Source organism: Capsella rubella, unplaced genomic scaffold (assembly GCF_000375325.1).
Source record: "Capsella rubella cultivar Monte Gargano unplaced genomic scaffold, Caprub1_0 scaffold_2, whole genome shotgun sequence".
Classification (NCBI taxonomy): domain Eukaryota; kingdom Viridiplantae; phylum Streptophyta; class Magnoliopsida; order Brassicales; family Brassicaceae; genus Capsella; species Capsella rubella.
The window spans coordinates 859919-884441 of record NW_006238922.1 but is presented as its reverse complement, the minus strand read 5'-3'; the positions used below and the strand labels follow the sequence as shown (position 1 = coordinate 884441).

At 34.2% G+C, this 24523-nt stretch overlaps 6 protein-coding genes and 1 pseudogene across 7 annotated transcripts; 5 read left to right on the top strand and 2 right to left on the bottom strand.

The window, feature by feature from the left end:
* Nucleotides 1-2049: 2049 nt before the first annotated feature.
* Nucleotides 2050-5021, bottom strand: LOC17895379. Its single transcript, XM_006300704.2, has one exon. The coding sequence runs from the start codon at nt 4611-4613 to the stop codon at nt 2295-2297; it is 2319 nt and encodes a 772-aa protein (XP_006300766.1). The 5' UTR covers nt 4614-5021; the 3' UTR covers nt 2050-2294.
* A 7385-nt stretch (nt 5022-12406) lies between these two features.
* Nucleotides 12407-14041, top strand: LOC17895204 (protein cornichon homolog 3). Its single transcript, XM_006302915.2, has 4 exons — nt 12407-12651; nt 13244-13425; nt 13529-13651; nt 13744-14041. Exons 1-4 carry the CDS (start codon nt 12580-12582, stop codon nt 13778-13780), a joined length of 414 nt encoding a protein of 137 aa, XP_006302977.1. The 5' UTR covers nt 12407-12579; the 3' UTR covers nt 13781-14041.
* A 100-nt stretch (nt 14042-14141) lies between these two features.
* Nucleotides 14142-15245, top strand: LOC17895199 (RNA polymerase II transcription factor B subunit 5). Of its 2 annotated transcripts, none has more exons than XM_006302993.2 (3): nt 14142-14227; nt 14750-14800; nt 14906-15245. In XM_006302993.2, the coding sequence occupies exons 2-3, from the start codon at nt 14766-14768 to the stop codon at nt 15090-15092; spliced, it is 222 nt and encodes a 73-aa protein (XP_006303055.2). In that variant the 5' UTR covers nt 14142-14227; nt 14750-14765; the 3' UTR covers nt 15093-15245. The 2 variants fall into 2 exon arrangements, with proteins under 2 accessions (XP_006303055.2, XP_023643119.1); XM_023787351.1 differs by having other exon boundaries at nt 14174-14182.
* A 154-nt stretch (nt 15246-15399) lies between these two features.
* LOC17896331 lies at nt 15400-17845 on the top strand (annotated as a pseudogene).
* A 922-nt stretch (nt 17846-18767) lies between these two features.
* Nucleotides 18768-21034, top strand: LOC17896124 (pentatricopeptide repeat-containing protein At1g63330). Its single transcript, XM_006301955.2, has one exon. It carries the CDS (start codon nt 18986-18988, stop codon nt 20819-20821), a length of 1836 nt encoding a protein of 611 aa, XP_006302017.1. The 5' UTR covers nt 18768-18985; the 3' UTR covers nt 20822-21034.
* On the bottom strand, nt 21017-21588 carry LOC111831876 (the record flags this gene model as incomplete). Its single annotated transcript, XM_023787352.1, is given in 1 exon segment — nt 21017-21588. A coding segment is annotated over 1 exon segment (495 nt), but the record flags the coding sequence as incomplete, so codon positions are not given.
* A 604-nt stretch (nt 21589-22192) lies between these two features.
* LOC17895671 (4-coumarate--CoA ligase-like 1) lies at nt 22193-24479 on the top strand. The gene is made up of 6 exons (XM_006301215.1): nt 22193-22276; nt 22374-22703; nt 23034-23612; nt 23685-24029; nt 24111-24178; nt 24257-24479. The coding sequence occupies exons 1-6, from the start codon at nt 22193-22195 to the stop codon at nt 24477-24479; spliced, it is 1629 nt and encodes a 542-aa protein (XP_006301277.1).
* The last annotated feature ends 44 nt before the right edge of the window (nt 24480-24523 follow it).

The following is a 24523-nucleotide window of genomic DNA, read 5'->3' as shown; positions in this document are numbered from 1 at the left end:
TTCAATAGTCAATTTTTGATCGGTTAACTTTCTTTTGTCGAAACTGTTTCAGAATATCATATTTTCATAATTATTAAAATGAAACCCCAAAGAAAAAATAGTATACATTTAGTTCAGGAAATCATTTATACTCCATCTTTTGGTATTTATTTATTTTAAAAAACTGATGGTATTAATTTAAAATAATATTTTTTAAGAAATTAATAACAGAAAATGGTATTAGATGTAAGTTAATAAAAAAAAATGAGATAATTTTGCTTTTTTTAAGTCACGTTTTATTTTTGATGTAGTATTGAGCTTTGATTTTTTTTTTCTTAAGATTAAACAGCTAATGGAGGTGGGTAAGATGAATCTAATACCAATCAAGTATAAAGTTATCAAACACAAAAAAAAAAATAAAGTGTATTCTTTGTCATTATAATATGCTGTTGTGTGGGGTATAATAATTTGATTTATTTTATACTACTTTTTTGGTGTTTTTTTACCCTCCTCCTTTAGGTAAGTTAAAAATGATTCCTTGATGAATAATTTTTTTAAAGCAAACCAATTTCTTTGCACTCAATAATAACAATTATTTTTCAACTTGATATATATTAATAATGTAGAATGTCAGAAAATGGTTGATGACAAGAGAGATAGAGTATTTAGATTTATCTATTTGTCTGCCAAAACACCTTCCAAAATGAATGTGTTTTTCTTTTCCTAAAGTTTTTTCAATATTCTAATTTGATTTGTTGGTGGTTATGTTGTTACTTAATTTGTGTAATTTTACTTTAGCTGTCCCAGTCTGTCCATTTATGAATATTTTACCTTAAAAAAAATTCAAAGTTCAGTACTATTTGATAAAAGCTATGATGAATGAATATTATGGAGGTTAGATTTTCATATCAAAAAGATAATACACAACAACTAAAAAACTTTTCTGAACAACACTTCTTGACTTATTTACAAAAATCATTCATGGGTTTGCACCAAAAAGATTTGATTTTTGTTACAACCAAAAAAAAAACATATAGTACAAATCATGAGTTTGGGCAACAAAAAAAAAAGGACATGAGATTTAACTTTTTTAACCATTGACAGTACAAATCATGGGGTAAACACACAAAAAGACACCTAATGTTATAAACTCTACAAGAATCGAATCTTGAGGATTTATTTACCCATGAAAATCAAATCAACTTTTTTTTTGGTAAACCTCAAGAAAAGAAAAAAACAAGAAATGGTTTTTTTTTTTTTTGTGTTTAAAGCGTTTAAGATTGTTTTTTTTTTTCAGTTAAAGAAGTTATTAAGATTATTCTTCCACTTCTAATCAGTTTCACTATCACAAATTCAATATAAACATCAAAAAGCTATGATTTTGATGCAAGAACCTCCCACTAATTTTGCTTTCCTTTGTGGGGATCCACATTTCTTGAGAAAAGATTTTCAAGAAAATAACTCGGATAGATTGATATAGTTAGATAGATATGATAAATCATAATCATAATTGAAGTGAAAGCAAAAAAAAACCCGAAAACCCGGTTCAGTTCTTGGGTGACAAAAAGGTGTTTACATCTTTCGTCGTCGCCATCAATAGAGAGACTTAACATGTTATGATGAAGCAAGAACGTGAAAAATGTACAAGAAAGAAAAAACAAAATGTATTATTAAGTCGATTTCTTGAAATGGAAAAGACATTGTTTTGAGTCATGATTAAGAATATTAACGTTAATGAAAAAAGAACAAAAGAAACAACAGAACAAAAAAGATATGATTACAATGTACCATAGAGAGAAGATGAAGCTGTCCGTTGAATCTTATGTTTGATGCCATTAATGTTCTTAACTAACAAAGCTTTGGACCTTTTGAACCCAATTAGATTGATGATCACGATAAGAGAAGAAACCGAAACATAGAAGTCGATGTATCACATTAGATTTCATTGTTATTGATACTAAGTTTGTTTAGAAACATGGAACTTTCTAACCAACAACTTTGCAAGAGTCACTTGTATTCATGAATTACAAAACAAGTCTCAAGATCATTGCTTAAGTTCGACAAAAAAAGAGACACGGCAAAAATCGCCTAAATTATGATTGAAATAGGCTAGAAGAAATACAATATTATGGCTCTCTTTCTCAATCTCCTAAAGGAGCCAAAGTACAAATTGAATTAAGGGTAGCAAAAAAGAAAGTAAGAAAAAATGAATCCAAGCAATCCTACAAAATGGCCAAGTTCTAGTGAAAACTAAAAAAGGGGGTAAGCTGGGAGAAAACTAACCAAATAAAAAGAAGTAAAACATTAACACAAAGTCACACTGAGGATGTATCGATGAGAACATCGTTTAGCACATCGTCTTCACCATTCGCCATCGCGAGTAGCTCTGCATCTCTCTCTTCCTCGTTCGAGAAATCTCTCCTTTCGAATTTCGAATTGGCTGATATAAAGATCAGCTTTTGGGCTCGATCCACGGCTGCGCGTGATCTACCGTGCGAGTTTACCCATCTCAAAACAGAGGAATTGCATTTGAACCCACAAGAAGTCGCGTGGAGGAAAATAAGCCTAACCGCAACTCTTCCCAATGACCTGAACTCACTAAGATAAGTTTCCCAAACAAGTCTACTGCTTTGTGGATTAGCTATCCTCATTTTCCCCGAAATAGGGTCTCTCTCTTTCATTTGGACCGCCCTAGCATAAACTGGATCAAGCCCTTCGGTTCTCCATTTCATCAGTTCCATCATCGCGATATGTGCCTCGTCTCTAGACACAAGCCTTGTTATTAACTTATCAACATCTTTCTCTTGTTCTGGCGACAAGCATTTGAATGGAGGAAGATACTTTCCGCTGCTGTCTCTTATCAAGTAAAGCGGATCAAGTATAAACGCTGCAGCCCAAGCCGGGTGATAACTCTTCTTGAATCTTCTCTCAACAATCTTCTCCACTTGCCTCTCTTCTACTACATTGAACTTTGCATACCAATCTTTAATCTTAGCTCTCAGCTCGTCCCATAGCGGCAAACATTGTCCTACCAAAGGCCTCTCTTCCTCTATTCTCCGAGCCATTTCTTTAACGAGCTTCAAAAGCGAATAAACAGCCTCTACCTCGTTCCAAAACCCGACATCCCCAACCATTTCACCAACCTCTCTAGCCATATGATCCTCCATTAGAACAGCTTTACAAGCATCATCATGCATCGCAAGCTGAATCGCTCTAGCGGAGTTAAGCACATCCTCAAGGAGATTATACAATGGCTCAAACAAAGAACTGTCCAAAGGCAAATGCAGCATCCTAGTCTCCCCTTGCTCTTGCAACTGATACTTACAAACCGCGTTTCGGATCAGAACCGTGCTGTTGACGAAACTAACAAGCCTGGAGCAGCTTTGTGAGACGGTTTTGAACAAAGGAAGCTCTTTTACGAAATCTCGAATCAAACTGTTGAAACCTTGAAACTGACAAGAGAGGTTCACCATCCATTGATGCTGGCTCTCAAGACTCCTCAATGCTTTACTCATAAACCTATCTGAAACAATCCCAACACACCTCTGAGGTGAATTACCACAAATACCCCTCACCGTCTCCCACAAAACCTCCTCTGCGTAATTAGACGGCACAGCTCCGTTCACAAACACAGCTCGTCTGTACAAACTCGTCCCATTAGGCAAATTCACGACCAAATTCACCAAATTCTCGCCGGAGTTTTCGAATTTCCATCCATCAGAAGCAATCTGAAAGAACATAGCGTCGTTGATCCTCGACTCAGCCTCTGCTCTCGAATCCTCATACTTCAAATCCAATCTTCCGGTGACAAAGTCTCTCCTTGAGATGATCGGTAACCCAACTTGCGTCAAAAAAGCTCTCAGCTTTGGATGCTCAAGACCAGATAAAGAAACAGAGCCGCAAGATTCAAAAACCCAATCAGAGAGAGAATCTAACGCAGATTCTATCTGAGCTTTACTTAAACTCTGCGTCTGACAAGTTTTAGGACTCTTGAGCTTCTTCACACTATCTTCAAGCATAGCTAAAGGACCCAAATCGTCTTTCCCACCGGAGAGCATCAAATGCGGCTGCTGCGTAACCGGAAACTGCCCGCAGTATCTCGACGGATCAACGACACTGAGAGGCGTCACATTATAAGACCCTTGATGATGGTGATGATGAAGATGATGATGATGGTTCAGAGCTTCCACGGCAGAGGAGTTACGTTTCCGGTGAGAAGAAGACGGAGGAGGAGGAGGAGGAGGAGGAGGAGAAGGAGAGATAGTGGAGATGGGTTTAGGTAAAGAGTTGAAATTGGGACAAGTCCCGCGTTTGAGATGCTCAGAAGCAGTACGTGAAGGGTTCGAAGCAGAGAAAACGGCGTCGCATAGAGAGCAACGGAGCTTAACGGCTTTGGGGAAACCAGTGTCGGTGTTGTGAAGTAAGATTGGTTCAAGATGACTCCAATACCACGCGCCTTTGCCTTTTACTGCTTTTGTTCTTACCATCATTAACCCTTCGTAACGCTTTTGTAACGCCTTTGTTGCTAACTCTTCCGCCGACGGTAATGACGGTTGCTGTGATGGCGACTGCGTTTGCGTCTGCGTTTGCTGTTGTTGCGTCGCCGTTGTCGCGTTTGTTGTAGTCGTCGCCATTGTAAAGTCGACAAAAACAAACTTAAAAAACAACGAAATTAACTAAATTTGAGAATTTAAGAGAAATTGAAGAATTTTCTCGGATTCTTAAGAAACTTTCCCGGAAAATGGAAATTGGAAAATTTTCAGATGGAAAAAGAATAAAGTTTAGTTTTTTTTTTTCTTTTTCTTGTTGATTCTTAGTTTGATAAGTTAAAATATTCAGCCGGGAAAATCCGCCGGCGGTCGGAGATAACTCCGGCGATGTCTCATGACACAAGAACAGTAAGAAAAATAAAAAAAGGAAGTTAAAAAAATAAAAGAAACTTTCTCTTTTCTTTAGTTTCACCTCTCTGCTCTGCTCACACAAACTGATCGTTTATTTTTTTTATTTTTAGAAGAGAGACTGAGAGATTTTTCAAAAGGGAGAAGAAGAAAGAAAGAGACAGTAGAGAGAGAGAGAGGAGAGGAGAGGAGAGGAGAGGGAGAAGAAGAAGAAGAAAAATAAGGGAGAGAGAAGTGAATCTCACGCGCATGAGGAGAGAGCGTGGAGGAAAAACATTGAATGAAACGTTTGATAGGAACAAGGGTGAGAGACCAGACCAGAGTCCCACGTCGTACGAGAACGGAAACAAAGCATTGGTTGTTCGAGTCTCTCACTTCACTCTCATTGGTACGTGTTCCTCACTCGCTCCATAAAGATTATTTTTTTTAATACTATTATTTTATTATTTTTGTAACACCTTTTTTATATAAAAATTATCAAAACACTTTTTTCATTTTCTTAAAAATAAATGTTTTTTGGATTTTTTTCGTCTGTTTCCTTAATTTTTAATGTTAATAAAATATTTGTTACACTACTATTCTATAGTATCAACTATTTCCACAATGCCACGTAATCAGAATTTTGTTTAATCTTTGGTTATTATGAACTAACCACCACTCAATGACACAAGCAAAAACAGCTCTCTCACAAACTTAGTACAAAATCATTAAATGAATTTTTTTTATAAAGTTGATAATTGTGTGAAAGTGTTAATAAATGATTGTAAATTTAATTATGATAGGAAAAAAATGATGAGTGGAGGGGTTTCCATATGTGTATAGTTGTGAATGTGGGATATATTCAGAATGTGGGCATAAAAGGGCAACCTAGGAATTTAATTTGTTTTCTAATATGGACTCTGTAGAGAGAGAGAGAGAGAGAGAGAGAGAGAGAGAGAGACTTGTGTTGACCAAAAGGACATTCTTTGTTTATTTATTTCTAGAATTTATATCAGTAAAAAAAAATTATTTATTGAATGTGACAAAGAAAAGTTACAAATAATTCATTGAATATAATTGGTGGAAATAATGAAGACATTTATTTACTACTCACCCATATCAATTTGTTTTATTTTCATACTCGAAGTAGTATAATGCATGTTACAACTTACAAATTATAAAATACCATTTTCAGTTTTGTTTGACAATTATTGTTTACTTCAATTTTTACTTTATACTAGTTATGTTGTTACTTCTAGTATTTATAATGAATAATGATATAAATTTTTCAATGCAACAAAAAAAAAATCAATATGTTTTATGACTATATTTTTTTGAAATCAATAATTAACCAACGTTTTTTTTTTCTTCTTCATGTTTCTTTTGTGTCCATTACAAATGTTAATGAATTGTTTAATCCGTCAGCAGTATAGAATTGCATTATTTATCTTGGTATATGGTAATTTCTCTTTATATTTCTTACATGTTTTTTCAACTGAAATAGTCGAGTTTTTACCCTATCCTTTTTTTAACTGTCTTGTGTGGTATTCATGAGTCTCAAGGTCGTTACAACACTCATTTCATGTTTTTTTTTTTTGTTTCTTAAATTGTTCTTTTAACAGACGATATATTTTTCTTCTTGTTGTTAAATTATTTACTTTGCTTAATTAACAAGGAAAAAATGTATGAATCCACTTTTTACTTATACATTTTCTTGTTAAGTTATTTACCAAATGAGTTGATTTTTTTTATACTACTTGTTTACTCTATTTCTGCTTGCTTGTAGGATGCATTTTATGTGTGTTTTATGTAGTGGGATTTTGGAAATAGGTATAGAAACTATACAATAAGCATGTAATTGATACATTACTCATCACAAATTCTTATTGGAGTTATATCAGACACGAAAAAACAAAATCTTATTGGAGTAGTAGAACATAGTGTTCTTTCTATTCATATTTACATATTTTAATATATACTCAAATGGTGTTATTAGATAATCTTTGACAAGATAAAATATGCGAATCTATTTCTACAGGATACATCCTAGGTACCAAGAAATCCAAGTAATGACGAATGCACAGGTTTCATTATTAGTATGGATATTGATTAAAAACAAAACACACATTATGTGTATTATTGTTATTTAGTATTCATAGGTTTTTTTTTTAATAGTAATTTTCTTTTGTTTAAAATGTAAAGTTGCATACATGTTTGACCATAATTTTATTTCATTTTATGAATTTTTCATTTGATTCTTATACGAAAGAATTCACAAAAATACACATGTATATCAGAAAATTTTACCGTAAGATTGTCATCGGATCCATGAAAAATCAAGTTGAATACTTCACTCTTTTTTTTATATGTTTGTGCAAACATACTTAACTTATCTATCTGTCGATATCCCTATATATCTTAATCAAATGTCAACCTCTCAAAAAGAAAAACAAATGCAAATGTTTTCGTAAGATCTAAAAATCTTACGTAGGGTTACAACATGAAAGAATGTTTGGATCATATATTATCTTTTTTTTTTCTTCTTCTACAATTAGTGGAGATCATCGGTCTATTCTACTTGATCATCTCTATATATATATACTTCCAACTTTTGTAGACCCGTAAATTCTATTCAACTTGATCAAACCCAAAAAATTTTAAACAGATTAATCTCTTTATAGAAGGATAGTATAAAACATATAGGAGAAATGAAATAAAGAAGAAGAAAAGAAATACATAAAATAAAACAATAATTAAAGTGTATACAAGTGGAGATTAGTAGGAGTCAAGATTTAATTGGTCAATCGATCTCTTAATGTCAATATAGCCACACGTCACAACTGTCTCCCACCTTCTTGTGTACGATCGTATTATGTACTTATGATTATACCATAATCTTTTGTAAGAAAATTAAAAAAAAAAGGAGCAATTTCAAAAATACCCCTTTTCCAATAACACTTTTTAAAAAGGAAAAAAGATACCTAACTACATGAAGTATGCTACAATACATGGCCACACATCCGAAGTTTAAAAATGTATTTCTAACTACACAAACTATATGTATTGCATGCCCACATTTACGAACTATATGTAGTCATGTCGCCAACATCACGAACATTTTTTTCGATACACTTTTCGCCGGAATCTGGCGTTGACCAGTTTTACCGGCGTTGACCAACATAAATATTCAAAAAAAAAATTAGTTTTTTAATATTTAGAAATTATGTTATTGAATCATTTATAATATTGTAAATTAAAATATATATATACAATATTCAATATAAAAATATTTTGTATATATATTCAATGCATTGATTTTTATAATTAGTTAGTTTCGATAATTTCAAAACTAAACTAAAATAAAAAACCAATTAGGTAAAATAATAATAAAAAATAAAACTTAAAATAATAAAAAATCACAATGTTTCTTTTAAATATTTATAAGATAGAAGATCTAACAATTTTTATAACTAGTAGAATAAAACTCACACATAATTGGTTTGATTCTAATGCTTTAATATTTAAAATTCACATATTATATATTAAATATTCAAATATTAAAACAAATGATACTCATGTCCGAATATTTTTTAAAATAGGAAAATTTTCTGTTTATTATTATTTTTCCTAATTGCTTTTTTTTTTAGTTTAGCTTTGAATTATCAAAAATAACTAATTATAAAAATCAATGCATTGAATATATATATACAAAATATTTTTATATTAAAAATTGTATATATTTTCTTAATTATACAATATTATAAATGATTCAAAAACATATTTTTTAAATAATAAAAACCTAAAATTTTTGAATATTTATGTTGGTCAATGCCGGTCAAACGGGTCAACGCCGGATTCCGGCCAAAAGTGTACTGGAAAAATGTTCGTGATGTTGGCGACATGACTAAATATAGTTCATATATGTGGGCATGCAATACATATAGTTTGTTTAGTTGGAGATACATTTTTAAACTTCGGATGTGTGACCATGTATTGTAGCATACTTCATGTATGTAGGTATCTTTTTTCCTTTTAAAAATACCCCTCTTTATAATTTTATCAAAAAGTCACTATAAAATTTAAAATTTATCAAAAAAATATGTATAAACTTATATTTATAGACACAAACTATCTTTATATGTGTGTAAATTTATAAATATATATTTCATAAATACATTTTAAAACCTTTTAAAATCATTTAAAAACCTTATAAAAACTTTGTAAACCTTTTAAAAACCTTATAAAACCTTATAAAACCTTATAAATGCCGTTTAGAACCTTTTAAAACCTTATAAATATTTGGATTTAGTCACGCAGTAGTAAAGATGATCTTGATGTACCTTATCAACCATATAAAAGTTTATAATTTTTCATATTTGAAAAGGGGTATTTTTGAAAATGGATAGAAAAGAAGGGTATTTTTAAAAAGGGGTACACCAAAAGGGGTATTTCTCAAAAATTCTCAATAAAAAAAGATCGTACTACAATAAATATACCAGCCACAAAATTTTATAATCTTGAATTCTTGAGAATGATCCGCAAGAATCCGGAGGTTGTTTGTTAAGAGTTGTATCTTTTTAGGTTATCTTAAAACATTGAAATTGTATTTAATTTAACCAATCATTTGGACTAATTTTTTTTATTTTATTCAACTAATTCATTTTCTTTATTGGTTATATATAATGTTATAAATATAACATTTATTTAACAAATGTTTTTGATAGAAAAAAATACATTCAAAACTATAGTTCTTGTCTTATCGACAATATTCTAAACATTACATTTGTAGTGATTTGTTTTATTTTGCTAGAAAAACATTTTAGCGATTTTAAGATGTCATGTTCCGATTCCTAAATATATATATGCTTTGCCACATTCATATAATTAAACTTGTTAGGAAACAAAATACAAGAGACTCTATATATATTTTCGAAATTCGACACCTTTCGATATTATTAAATGAAATATGTCTCAGCTTAAGTTTGAATCTCAAATCCACTATAGAAGATGTTTTGACAACACATTATATCCCCTGTTTCTCAAAAATTTCTTGCATTCTCTTCTCATCAGATGTGAACTATGTTCATTATTTTCGTGTATAGAGTCACATCTTTCGTTCTTTCTCTATTGCTAATAAGAATAGAATAGAAAACAAAACAAAAAGGTGAAGATTTGTCTCACGTGAGAGAGAAGTCCAATTACCCCCCGCAGCACGGGCCAAATCAGTTTGTGCCACAACACGATTTCTCAAACTTCTAATAACGTAATTAAGTAACGAAGGTTTAGCTGGCTAACAAACAAACAAAGAAGGATTAACATAAAAAATGCAAAAAAAGAAGAAAAAGAGAGAAAGAGAGTAAAAAGTTAGACAAGAAACACTAACTAAATTTGACTCTCGTAACTCGCATGATTTTGTCCTTACAATTGTCACATCAAAGGCATGGGGTAGTTTTACATTGTATACCCAAAACCAAAATTAAAACCTTTTTTTTTTTTGTCCCCATAAAATTATTCCCACTTTAACAAAACTATGGTTACTAAACTAAATACTACTTACTAGTTTACTACTACTGGTATTATATACGAAGTAACTGAATAATTTCATAAATTTTACGTACATGAGACTATTTCATAAAGTTTAGCAAAACAAAAGATAACTTAGATTAAAACAAAAGATAACTTAGATTAATACAAACTTAATAATAATTGAAACGAATATATATGGTTTCATGGCAAGAAATATTAAAAACATGCAAGCATAAGATAGTTTTTTAACCAAAATTTTGGTTCATCTATTTAATCAAGCTAAGATACTGTGAGAACAAAATGAAACGATAATGTTTATGTTGTATATCTAATCTTTAATGAATAATTTTCGATGAAAATGATGAAAAACAAATTATAAAATACTTTGATACGACCAATAACTAGCTAATATAAACTTTTACGCAAGAAATCTGAAACCGAGCTAGATCTTTCAAACATCGTATGACCACCTTGAAACTATACTACTAGCTAGCTTAAGTGAAAGATAGCAATGTAATTTACTTTGTGAATGTCGGCATACATGTATTTCACGATAAATTTTGTTTGATTGTATCTAAATGATGATTACAGTAAAAGCAGTATAATAATAAAAAACTATTATAAAACATAAAAGGTGTAATTTATACAGTACGAGAATAAAGTATTACGATGACAAATTAATTTGCTTCATTTACAAGCTTGTTTGTATTAGGAATTCTCTATGCCAACCACTCCACTACTACGTTTGTGTGTGTGTTTGTGTAGAGCTGATCAATACAACAAACAACCAAAAGATGAATATCTAATTTATATAGTATAATAATAAAAATATAAAGTCACAAAAGAACATGTTTGGAATAAATTATTGTTATTATCAACTTTGGATAGTTTCATTGTTTTCGACGGCAAATAAATAGTATCATTCTACCTGTTGCATTTTTTATTTAATGGTTTTTTCAGAATCCAGATAAGTTGCAAAAGAAGTAAGTAAGCACTTTTTGTGTTTTATTATTACATTTTTTTTTCTATGGAGTAGTTAAAATGATTAAACAAACTCTGTTTCAGATTATACATGATGAATGGGAATGACTCGTGAGCAATGAGATTGATGATTATGATTTTCAAACAAAAGAAATGACATTGTTTTTGTATGATTTTTTTTTTTAATTATATACCAGAATTTTACTAACACTTCTGTTTTAAGAATGTAGGTGAAAAGTACATTTTTTCGAAAATTTTAAAGTATCGATAAAAAATTGTCTATCATGTGTTGCGGAGAAAACTTGTCATTATGGAGTATATTGTATATACAAAATCGATTGTCGTGGATTCAAATAATGCGGGAAGAACTACATCTTGAAATTTTTGTTTTTTGAGCGGTCTCATCATAATCGAATATATCATAGATAAACTAAATTTATTAGTAATAGAGATTTAGAAAAATAACCAGTAATAATAATACTATAGACTACTTAAAAATATATAGAAAATCTAGTAATTTGCGGCAAAAAACTATATTCCAAATCCTATAAAAGAATTGTTAGGAAAATGGTGTGAGAAAGGTTTAACTACCAAACTAGTAAACTTCACATTCTCTTTCCATTTTTATAAAAGTAGAGTAAGTTAAACTAAAACAACTTTTAAAAGTGGTAGTAAAATTAGGCCAATACTTTCTTTATTTATTTTTGGGGTCAACAATTAGGCCAATTATTAGAAACATGAAATGAGACATAACTAAAATAAAAATTTGTTTAGAGAAGGAAAAAAAACATACATTTTATCAATCAACATGATTGAAGGAGTTCTCTGGGTTCCACATTCAGTAAAATTTAAAAGATGAAAAAAAGAAGAAGTAATTTTTGTATCCATACAAACCTCTACAGTCTTTTTTATTGGGCTTAATTTATTGACCCATGGGCTTAAAAAACCCAGTACAATAATATAGAACCGGGAATTGAATTTATCGGTTCAACAAAACAAAAAAGGTCAAAAACCCAATCGATCCTCCGATCAGAAGAATATATCGGACACAGAGATTGATACAGAACAGAACTGACTTGATCCTCCGACCATAAACTTGTCTCTGTTTCCTCATTCGATCTTTGAGACCCAGAAGCTTAGAAAGCCGAAAGAAAGAACACTACGAAATCAATCCCGAGGTAATTGTTGTCGGAGCCAGGAGGAGGAAGGAGGAAGGATGGGAGAGGTCTTGACATGGATTATTTCTTTTTTTATCCTTATCACTCTTGTCGGACTCATCGTCTATCAGGTTTGATCTGATTCCAACTTTGGTCCCCAAAAACAAAATCCCTAAAAGTTGTAAACTTTGATTCCATCGAGTCTTCTTACTTGTTTTATTTGAATTAATCTCTGCTTAGGCTTAATCAAAGCACTGAATTGAACTAAGTTTAGGGGTTTTATGTTCTTTCAATCATAAATCGTTTGTAAGAGTTGGTATGGAGTTTTGGGAATGTGATAAAGTTTCTAACTTTAGGGTTTCTTTGCCTGGTTCTTAATATTTGTGAACTGAATCTTTAGATGCTATTTTCTCAATCTATATCATCAATCCAGCAAGTCTTTGTGAATGTGTAGGAGTGTGTTCATGGGTATTTTTCATAATGTTTCTTGATTAATGAGCTCTGATTTGGTAAAAAAAATTGAGTTGATCTATAGTGTTATGAGTGTATGAGCATGATTATGTGTAATGAGATTGATAAGAAACCGGATATCGTATAGGAGAATCTTGAGCATAGGTCTCTGTTCTTGTGGCTTTGCTTGTGATATGCTGAAGAAGTACACATTATGCATGATTTGTAGAGAAAGTGACTGTGTTTATATAAATAGTCTTCTTCTTTTTGCAGCTTATTAGCTTAGCTGATCTCGAGTTTGATTATATCAACCCTTACGACTCTGCATCAAGAATAAACTTTGTGGTATTACCAGAATCCATCCTTCAAGGATTTTTATGCGTATTCTACCTCTTTACGGGTCATTGGTTCATGTCACTCCTTTGTGTTCCTTACCTCTACTACAACTTCCATCTGTGAGTCTCTCTTTTTTCAATACCAATTCTGGAGCAAGTTTAACATCCACTGTCAAACTGGTTTTGATGATGATTATATCATTCTTTTCTTTTTTTTGTTAAGTTACTCGAGGAAACAGCATTTGATAGACGTCACAGAGATCTTCAACTTGCTCGATTGGGAAAAGAAGAAACGACTCTTCAAGCTCGCTTACATAATCCTCACTCTCTTTCTCACCATCTTCTGGTAAATAAACCCTCTCTTCTCTACTCTCATTGCTTAAATCAACACTTGATGATTACACGAGGTGGAAACTTATGTTGAAAACTTGGTTTCAGGTTGATCTATTCAACACTTGACGATTACGAGGACTGAAACCGTGCTTAAAGAAACATCGCTGTGACAGTTGACAAAACGGTTCACTTTGATCAAACCCCCTCTCTCTTGCTACTTGACACTGAGCTTGAAGATACAGCGGTGTGACATGAGAAGGAAGGTTTTGTATGTTAGTAACTGGTTTTTGGGGCATTAGAGATTTCTCTGTAAACCAGATTTATTAGTCCAGTCATTAGATTGTTGGATCTTGTGGTGTACTATCTCGGAACCCGCTAATTCATTCAGAAGGTTTTACTTTTATTTTTAGCTGCAAAATTAGTCTTTATTAGGGGTTTTTTAAGTATTTAAGTAAATTCTTCGATTGTGGTGACAACACAAGGATTCTTTTCTCTCTCTCTCTCTCTCTCTCTCTCTCTCTCTCTCTCTCTCTTTATCATCGTGGTGAGCTCTTCTCTCTAGATTCTGATTCCTCCGCATCCGAAATTTGTATGAAATTGTGAAGATCTTCGTTAGATTCTGAATCTCTCCCTAAAACCCAAATCATCTCTTGATCACGCTTTTGAATTTTTCTGAGTTTCGTGTGGATTTGTGGGTGAAGATAATGTAATTTGCAAAGATTTTGTACTCTGAGCTGAATCTTATAACTCGTTTGGGGTTTGTTGTCTCGTGAAGTGGATTAAGACGAGTATAGAGCATTAGGGTTTGGATCATAGAGTCAGAACAGAGTTAATCAAAAATTAGGATTAAGCACAATGTTAATTAGTGTAAATTGTTGTTAACCAAGCTTTTGAGTTGATTCCCATTGCTGAATTTGTAGATTTTGGTTTTGAGCATTGTTCTGAGTTGATAAATGCAGTTTTTTTGGTCATGTTTCAGTTTCTTCTGTGCTTTAATTGTAGCTTCCATTGTTAGTTTGATGTTTCAGTTTTTTTTTATTTGATTCCAATGGCTAAATTTTGTTTTGGTGACTCAAAAGATTTGTTATGTTCTTGAATTTGCTCTTGTTAGGTTCTTACAAGATTCAATGGTTAACTCAATTAAAGGAGTCTTCATCTCATGGTAGTACATTACCTTTCTTGTTGATATATAGTCTTAACGAAATCACATCTTTTTTAATCTTTGAGTTGATGGCAAATCCTTGATGTTTTTATTTATGGCTTGCAGCGATGTTCCCATGGCGCAGTTCATTGCACACTTGAACAATTCGTTGCCTCCTTCACAGAAGTTTATAATTCAAGTACTGAAACTAGACACTACTTGTATGTTTGTGAAACCACATGCCGAGGAGATGATCCATAGTGCCGTCATTACGTTCAGGGAACAAAACTCTTACGACGCAAAGGCGAACTGAGCGGGTTTTCTTTTTCGCGGTTTTCGGGTTTCTTGGGATCTTAATATAGTGAGAGAGAGAGATCAACAAGGATTTGTGGGAAGTCTCTGATGAAAAAGACAATGTTTGTAAACGATTAGTGTGCAGGATTGAGATAAAGATTGTTCTGACAAACCGAATTGGTTTATTTTGATAACACAACAAAACTTTGCAAAATGATAAATTGAAAAAGCAAACCGGCCGGTAATCCCCAAATAAACCCATAAAATAACTAAACCGGTTTCAGTATTCTCTCTTTGTCTTTCTCCTACAGTCTCAGTGCTTTGTTTTTGTCTGTTGAACTTTACAGAGACACTGAGAAAGCCAAATCGAGAGAATGCTCGCAAAGAAGATATCGTCTAAGAGATTTGTTCATCGGAGCTTTCTGTGGAGGGGTGATGTCGCAACTGTTTCCCCTTCGTTTTCCCTTTGCCGGACACGAGCTTTCTCAGGTAAGAGCAGTAGTTATGATTACAGAGCGAAATTGAGAACTGGGCTAGGTAATATAAAGTTTGATGATGCTGTTGATCTGTTCAGTGTTATGGTCAAGTCTCGTCCACGCCCTTCAGTCATTGATTTTAATAAATTGTTGAGTTCCATTGCTAAGATGAAGAAGCATTGTGTTGTCATCTCCTTGGGGCAGCAGATGCAAAACTTGGGAATCGCTTATGATCTTTATACTTACAGTATTTTGATTAACTGTTTTTGCCGCTCCTCTCAAGTCTCTCTTGCTTTAGCTCTTCTTGGGAAGATGATGAAACTCGGCTATGAACCCGATATTGTCACGCTTAACTCGTTGCTCAATGGGTACTGTCACGGTAAGAGGATATCTGATGCCTTAGGTTTAGTTGATCAAATGGTGGAAATGGGATATCAACCTGATCCCGTTACATTTACAACTTTGATTCATGGACTTTTTCTCCACAACAGAGCTTCAGAAGTAGTGGCTTTAGTTGACCGAATGGTTGCGAATGGCTGTCAGCCAGATCTGGTTACTTATGGTGCGGTTGTAAATGGATTATGTAAGAGAGGTGATACTGATTTAGCTTTAGACCTTCTCAAGAAGATGGAGAAAGATAGATATAGATATAGTAATCTACAACACAGTCATTGATGGTCTCTGTAAACACAGACAGGTGGATGATGCACTCAACCTATTCAATGAAATGGAGATCAAAGGAGTTAAGCCAAATGTTGTTACCTACAACTCCCTCATAAGTTGCTTTTGTAATTACGGACGATGGAGTGATGCCTCTCGACTACTTAGTGATATGATTGAGAGGAAAATCAACCCCAATGTAGTTACTTTCAGCGCATTGATCGATGCATTTGTGAAGGAGGGGAAGCTTCTAGAGGCTGAGACATTGTATGTGGATATGATTCAAAGGTCTATAGATCCTGATGTTTTCACGTACAGTTCTTTGATCAATGGGTTTTGTATGCACGATCGCCTAGACGAGGCCAAACAGATGTTTGAGTTGATGGTTCGCAAGGGTTGTTTTCCAAATGTAGTGACATATAATACTCTCATAAAGGGGTTCTGTAAGTCTAAGAGAGTAGAAGAGGGTATGGGACTCTTCCGTGAAATGTCTCAAAGAGGATTGGTTGGAGACGCAATCACTTACACCACTCTTGTCCAAGGGTTTTTTCAAGCTGGAGATTGTGTTAGGGCCCAAGAAGTTTTCAAACAGATGGTTTCTGATGGTGTACCTCCTGATATCATGACATACAACATTTTGTTAGATGGACTTTGCAAAAATGGGAAGTTAGAGGAAGCATTGGTGGTTTTCGAGTATATGCAAAAGAGTACAATCGAACTCGATATATGCACATATAATATTATGATTGAAGGGATGTGCAACGCTAAGAAGGTAGAAGATGCGTGGAAATTATTTTGTAGTCTCAGCCTTAAAGGAGTGAAGCCTAATGTTGTAATCTACAGTACAATGATCTCAGGATTATGTAGAAAAGGTTTAAAGGATGAAGCTGATGTCTTGTTCAGGAAAATGAAAGAAGATGGGCATTTGCCAAATGACCGTACCTATAATACGCTTATTAGGGCATATCTTAGAGATGGTGACAAAGTAGTATCAGCAGAACTCATCAGAGAAATGCGGGGTTGTGGGTTTGCTGGAGATGCTTCAACTTTTGGCTTGGTCACTAATATGTTGCATGATGGGAGATTGGACACAAGCTTTCTCGATATGCTTTCTTAAAGACATCTTTGAGGTGAATCATATTTTTATTTTACTTTTCTATTGATTACTTCTTCTCAGTGCAGACCTTATTTGGACATAGATACAGTATGTGTATATTCGGTTGTTGTTGTTTCTAGCTTCATGTACATGACTGATGCTATTCTTCGTTATTTCCCGGTTAGGTTGCAAACAAGAGTAGATCCAAACAACCTTCAAGAAGATCTCAAAATTTCAGAAAAGATGTTTGTGGCTCGAGGGAGGATTTCATATATATTTTCACCATGCCTCTGCTTCCCAAAGTTCTCCTCATATTTGGCATCGTAATGTCAACTAGAGCTTATTCAGTGTCAGTAAATTCTGATATTTTCAGTTAACTAAATGACTAAATGTCGTTTTGGATCTTCATAATGAGATCAAAGAGGATTTGCTGGTTTAGTGAGCAAGTTGATAGGACATGCATGCTTCTCTATTGAGTGTTGACGGTTAAAGTGTATTGATATATATATATATGATATACGAAAGTTTTTTCTTCTTTAATGAGGTGAAAAAATAAATGTCTACGCTTAAAAATGTGCATTGTCACCTTTGAGAGTTGCCTTTCATAGGCAAGTTCTTCTTAAAAATGTGTTGTTACACTGTTGTTGATTGTGGATTCCATTTAACATGAGATTTTCCTTTCATTGGCAAGTTCTTCTTAGTTTTGTCTTTCGTCTAAGATGAAAAATGGATGTAATGAAGGTACTAGGGAGACAATGCATTAAATTGTAATATTCTGCAGTCTATTGTAATGTTGTAACCTAGTACACTACAATGATTTCAGGATTATGTAGCAAAAGTTTAAAGCAGGAAGCATATGCCTTGTTCGGAAAAATGAAAGAAGATGGGCCTCTTCCAGATAGTGGTACTTATAATACAATGATCAGGGCACGCCTTAGCGATGGTGACAAAGCTGCATCAGCTGAACTCATCACAGATTTGAGGGTTTGCTGGAGATGCTTCTTCAATCATTGGCTTGGTCACTAATATGCATCAATAAAAATCTGTTTTGGATCTTGAGACTGGTACTATGTTTGATCACTGCTGTGAGGTCAAATTTTACAAGAAATGACAAAACTTATCATGGAAACAATTTGTGATCATGAACGACAGAGATTTTGTAGTGGGACAGTTTTTAACTCACTCTGCAGAAATGGTTTGTTTCTTGTCAAACAACGATTAATCACCTGATTATCATACATTTACAGACGACGCTCCTTAATACAGAGTGTAGAAAGATGTAGAGACAAATACAGAGTGTGAAAGATGAGACAAAACCGGTAATAAGAAAATAAACGCAAACCGGTTTCAGGAGTACAGAGTAGAGACACCAATTTATAGTTGAACCCATAGTAAACCGGTTTTAAATTCAAACCAACAGTGAACCGGTTTCAGATGTTGCAGGTCTTGACGTCTTGGGTTCTTTCCTTCGGCGAGAGGACCAAAGGTTCTCCCTTTAACAGCCTCTCTTGATGTATTATTCTCTTTTTAGATTTGTTTGGCTTTGAGGATTTGTCTTATTGATTGAGTTTTAAGATAATCTGTCTGTAATTTCTGGACAAAGTTTGAATTTTCCGGTGGCCGGAGTTTGTTCTGAGTCCTCCAAAACCATTTTTTTCTGTCAGTGGAAAAGTGGAGAAGATGATTGCATTGACAGCGAAGAGATTTGTTCACCGGAATCTTCTGAGTTTCTGGGGACGAGCTTTCTCCGGTGCGAGTTATGGCTACAAAGATATATTGAGTACAAATATGTTACGGGATTTGAAGTTAGAAGATGTTGTTGATCTGTTTAGTGATATGGTAAAGTCTCGTCCTTTACCTTCAATTTTTGATTTCAGTAAACTCTTGAGTGCGATTGCTAAGATGAAGAAGTTTGATGTTGTCATCTCCTTGGGGGAGAAGATGCAAAACTTGGGAATCCGTCATGATCTCTATACTTACAGTATTTTGATTAACTGTTTTTGCCGCTCCTCTCAAGTCTCTCTTGCGTTAGCTGTTCTTGGCAAGATGATGAAACTCGGCTATGAGCCTAATATAGTCACGCTTAACTCGCTGCTCAACGGGTACTGTCACGGTAAGAGGATATCCGAGGCTGTAGCTTTAGTTGATCAAATGGTGGAAATGGGATATCAACCTGATCCCTTTACATTTACAACTTTGATTCATGGACTTTTTCTCCACAACAAAGCTTCAGAGTCTGTGGCTTTAGTTGAACGGATGGTTGTAAAAGGTTGTCAACCAAGTTTAGTTACTTATGGTGTGGTAATTAATGGAATCTGTAAGAGTGGTGATATTGATTTGGCTTTAAATCTGCTCAAGAAGATGGAAGCAGGGAAAATAGAGGCTGATGTTGTGATCTACAACACAGTCATTGATGGTCTTTGCAAATACAGACAAGTGGATGATGCACTCAATCTATTCAACCAAATGGAGATCAAAGGAGTTAGAGCCGATGTTGTTACCTACAACTCCCTCATAAGTTGCCTTTGTAATTACGGCAGATGGAGTGATGCCTCTGGCTTACTTAGTGATATGATCGAGAAGAAAATCGTCCCCAACGTAGTCACTTTCAATGCTTTGATCGATGCGTTTGTGAAGGAGGGGAAGCTTATAGAGGCTGAAAAATTGTACGAGGAGATGATCAAAAGGTCTATATATCCTAATATTTTCACTTACAATTCCTTGATCTATGGGTTTTGTACGCATGATCGCCTAGATGAGGCCAAACAGCTATCTGAGTTCATGGTTAGCAAGGACTGTATCCCAGATGTAGTGACTTATAGTACGCTTATAAAGGGATTTTGCAAGTGTAAAAGGGTAGAGGAAGGTGTAGAACTCTTCCGCGAGATGTCTCAAAAAGGATTGGTTGGAAACACAATCACTTACACCACTCTTATCCAAGGGTTTTTTCAAGCTAGAGATTGTGATAATGCCCAAAAAGTATACAAAGAGATGGAATCTCATGGTGTGGCTCCCAGTATCATGACATACAACATTTTGTTAGATGGACTTTGTAATAATGGGAAGCTAGAGAAGGCATTGGTGGTATTTGAATATATGCAAAAGAGTGGAACAGAACTTGATATCGTCACATATAATATTATGATTGAAGGGATGTGCAAGGCTGGGAAGGTGGAAGATGGGCGAGATCTATTTTGTAGCCTTCGCCTTAAAGGAGTGAAGCCTGATGTTATAACCTACAATACATTAATCTCAGGCTTGTCTAGTAAACGCCTATTACAGGAAGCTGATGTCTTGCTTAGAAAAATGAAAGAAGATGGTCCTCTTCCAAATAGCAGGACATATAATACGCTGATCAGGGCACACCTTATAGATGGTGACAAAGGAGCATCAGCTGAACTCATCAGAGAAATGCGGAGTTGTGGGTTTGTTGGAGATGCTTCAACTTTTGGCTTGGTCACTAATATGTTGCATGATGGGAGATTGGACACAAGCTTTCTGGAAATGCTTTCTTAAACTATTCCTGAAGTGAGTAAGCCTCTTCTTTTACTAGTTATTACTTCTCGATGCAGTCATTGTGTTCGTGATTATGTTTGATTAGCTTTCTGTTAACCTGCCAATAGATGAACTTTAGATGTTGAAGTTGTGGTGAACGTTTTGGGTTGTGATTTGATTTCTTCTTCTGTATCCATCGGATGTTTTGGGTTGCTATACACGTAATTTTGTGAACTATACCACAATAATTTATTCGTATGTACAGAGAGAGACAAAACAGAGTTTTGAATAGATCAGACAAACAGTTTCTCTGTTCGTCTCTCTTCTCTCCATCCATTGTAAACGTTTGCAATGTAATCTTCAATCCTGCTCGTCAAGGTTTCATCATCATCACCACCATGGGCATAATGATGATCATCATCATGGTTTTCAATACCATCATCACCACCATCTTGATTCCATTGGCTATAATCTTCATCATCATTCCATATACAACCATCGTTATCAACTTCATGATAACAACCATAATAACTAAACCAATCATCATCATCATAGTAATAGCTTGTGAGATTATAACATTCTCTGTTCTTGTCTATGATTTCACCATCACGCATACTGTCTTCTTCAAAAGTGTACAAAACATAGAAAACTTCGGTTTCTTCATAAACAGAGCGACAACTATCGATGATAAGCAAGAAGATAATCAAACAGAGGAAAAAAACATAAGAAGAGGAGTTTGGAGGATTGTTGAAAAATCACAAGAAGAAAAAGAGCATTAATGTCGATTATAATGTTTAAACATCTTCATTTGGGTTCTGTCTATATCCATAAAAGAGTAACTTTCCAGGAAAAAATCGAATTAAGAGTAACTTTCCGGGAAAATACCATGAATTCTGCTGAGACCAATGAGTGGATAAGTCTGTTGTGTCAAGTTATTGTAAAACTTCCAAAACTCAAAAGTAATATTTTGTATATAATAAACTTAAAGATTGTAATATTCTAAGGATACGTTGTTGTTGTACATACACATGTTTGTTTCTTGCTAAGCAAGTTTTAATAATATGTTATTCATGAGAGACAAGTTTACGATTCTTGAAATGGACACAAATGGATCTTTATTTAAGTTATGATCATAACGAGTATGACCTTTTAAAAGTAACTCATTTAATGTATATTTTACGAACAGATTAGATAAGTTTCACATCATTTCAATGACTCAACAAAACTCTACCTACAATAAAGTCAAAGACTATCATCCTCTCTTATATTAAGTTACCAATATTGGTTAGCACACACATGACATGATGAACAAGAAGCTTTTTGATCTTCTAGCTATTTATATTCAATCTTTTCTTACGTAACACATAAAACCAAATCCAAAATCGTTAAACAATGGAGTGTACAACCCAAGAAGACAATGAATACATTTTCCGCAGTCTATATCCATCTGTGCCCATTCCTGAAAAGCTTACACTGGTATCCACTTTTCTATATATTTGTGCATTCCATACTTATACTATTGTTACATTCATATTCATATATACTAATGGATTTTCTTATATATTACAAAAAGCCTGAATTTGTGCTCCAAGGAGTTGAAGAGTACACAGAGAATGTGGCGTTTGTAGAGGCAGTGACCGGAAAAGCGGTGACGTACGGTGATGTAGTGAGGGACACGAAGAGGCTTGCCAAAGCCCTGACCTCTCTTGGACTAAGGAAAGGTCAAGTAATGGTTGTGGTTCTACCAAACGTCGCTGAGTATGGGATTATTGCCCTTGGTATTATGTCTGCCGGTGGAGTTTTCTCCGGCGCTAATCCTACGGCTCTTGTCTCCGAGATCAAGAAGCAAGTTGAATCTTCCGGTGCCAAAGGAATCATCACTGATGCTACTAATTATGAAAAGGTAACTAAACATGAATATAATTGTAATCTTGCTATTGTAATCCATATGGTATAGACTAGAAACCAGATTAAAATAAACCAAAAACCAAACCCGAATTATTTATACTGATTTGGATTTCGGTTAATATGATTTGATTTTGAATAATAACCATATACAATTATAAGTAGACAAATCATCATTCTAATAAATCATTTGGATATAAATATATTATTCCTCTAATCAGCTTAAATTACGTTGTTCATGTATAATAATTTCCAATTTCTTCAGTTATTATATATAGTTTCGGTAACATGCATGCATGTACTTGCACTTATATATTAATTTGGACAGGTGAAAACATTAGGTTTACCGGTGATAGTGTTAGGTGAAGAGAAGATCGAAGGAGCAGTAAACTGGAAAGATCTTCTAGAAGCTGGAGACAAATCCGGAGATAACGACAAAGAAGAGATTCTTCAGACAGATCTCTGTGCACTTCCATTCTCTTCAGGCACAACAGGATTGCAAAAAGGAGTGATGCTCACGCATCGCAATCTCATAGCCAATCTTTGCTCCACTCTCTTCAGTGTCAGGCCTGAAATGATCGGTCAGATCGTGACGCTTGGTTTGATCCCATTCTTTCACATTTACGGTATCGTTGGGATATGTTGCGCTACGATGAAGAACAAAGGCAAAGTCGTTGCTATGAGTCGGTACGATTTAAGGATTTTCTTGAATGCTTTGATCGTGCATGAGGTTTCGTTTGCTCCTATTGTTCCGCCGATTATATTGAACCTTGTTAAGAACCCGATCGTTGATGAGTTTGATCTTTCCAAGCTTAAACTTCAATCTGTTATGACCGCTGCTGCTCCCTTAGCTCCTGAGCTTCTCACTGCCTTCGAAGCCAAGTTTCCTAAGGTCCAAGTCCAAGAGGTAAGCATAACAAGACTACCTAATAAGACTTGTATATGTTAGTTATTAACTTATCAATTGTATATTGATTAGGCTTATGGATTAACGGAGCATAGTTGCATAACGTTAACTCACGGAGATCCAGAGAAAGGACAAGGGATCGCGAAACGGAACTCGGTCGGATTCATACTTCCGAATCTTGAGGTGAAGTTCATTGATCCTGACACAGGCCGGTCACTCCCAAAGAACACTTCCGGTGAGCTCTGTGTGAGGAGCCAATGTGTAATGCAAGGTTACTTCATGAACAAGGAAGAGACTGAGAAGACAATTGATGAACAAGGTTGGCTTCATACAGGAGATATAGGTTACATTGATGATGATGGAGATATCTTCATCGTCGATCGTATCAAAGAACTTATTAAATACAAAGGTTTTCAGGTAAAAGTTGTTTTTGGAGAATTAATGTTTTCTTTGGCTCATATTGGTTTTTCAAAGTTTTGATTTCATATTTTCGGGTAGGTTGCTCCAGCCGAGCTTGAAGCCATACTACTCACTCATCCATCCGTTGAAGACGTTGCCGTCGTGCCGTGAGTATTTTTAGATTTCTTAAACCTAACGTTTTCAGATATAACACATGAAAAACTAATCAATTATGAAATATTAAGGTTACCGGACGAGGAAGCCGGGGAGATCCCGGCGGCTTGCGTGGTGATAAACCCGAAAGCTACAGAGAAGGAAGAAGACATTCTCAACTTTGTTGCAGCAAATGTGGCTCATTACAAGAAGGTCAGAGCTGTCCATTTTGTGGACTCTATTCCCAAATCTCTCTCTGGTAAAATCATGAGGAGGCTTCTTAGGGACAAAATCCTCAGCATCAACAAGAAATAAAATAAAAAAATATCTCTTACAGGCTTTTAGTTTAATCTCCGCCT

What these genes read in the sequence shown, in the direction of transcription:
- LOC17895199 (XM_006302993.2), top strand. Translation starts at nt 14,766, where the DNA reads ATGGTTAACTCAATTAAAGGAGTCTTCATCTCATG. An exon ending in AAAGGAGTCTTCATCTCATG is followed by an intron (nt 14,801 to 14,905) that starts GTAGTACATTAC and finishes TATGGCTTGCAG; the next exon opens with CGATGTTCCCATGGCGCAGT.
- LOC17895204 (XM_006302915.2), top strand. Translation starts at nt 12,580, where the DNA reads ATGGGAGAGGTCTTGACATGGATTATTTCTTTTTTTATCCTTATCACT. An exon ending in TCGGACTCATCGTCTATCAG is followed by an intron (nt 12,652 to 13,243) that starts GTTTGATCTGAT and finishes TTCTTTTTGCAG; the next exon opens with CTTATTAGCTTAGCTGATCT. An exon ending in CTCTACTACAACTTCCATCT is followed by an intron (nt 13,426 to 13,528) that starts GTGAGTCTCTCT and finishes TTTTTTGTTAAG; the next exon opens with TTACTCGAGGAAACAGCATT.
- LOC17895379 (XM_006300704.2), bottom strand. Translation starts at nt 4,613, where the DNA reads ATGGCGACGACTACAACAAACGCGACAACGGCGACGCAACAACAGCAA.
- LOC17895671 (XM_006301215.1), top strand. Translation starts at nt 22,193, where the DNA reads ATGGAGTGTACAACCCAAGAAGACAATGAATACATTTTCCGCAGTCTA. An exon ending in ATGCTACTAATTATGAAAAG is followed by an intron (nt 22,704 to 23,033) that starts GTAACTAAACAT and finishes TAATTTGGACAG; the next exon opens with GTGAAAACATTAGGTTTACC. An exon ending in TTAAATACAAAGGTTTTCAG is followed by an intron (nt 24,030 to 24,110) that starts GTAAAAGTTGTT and finishes ATTTTCGGGTAG; the next exon opens with GTTGCTCCAGCCGAGCTTGA.
- LOC17896124 (XM_006301955.2), top strand. Translation starts at nt 18,986, where the DNA reads ATGATTGCATTGACAGCGAAGAGATTTGTTCACCGGAATCTTCTGAGT.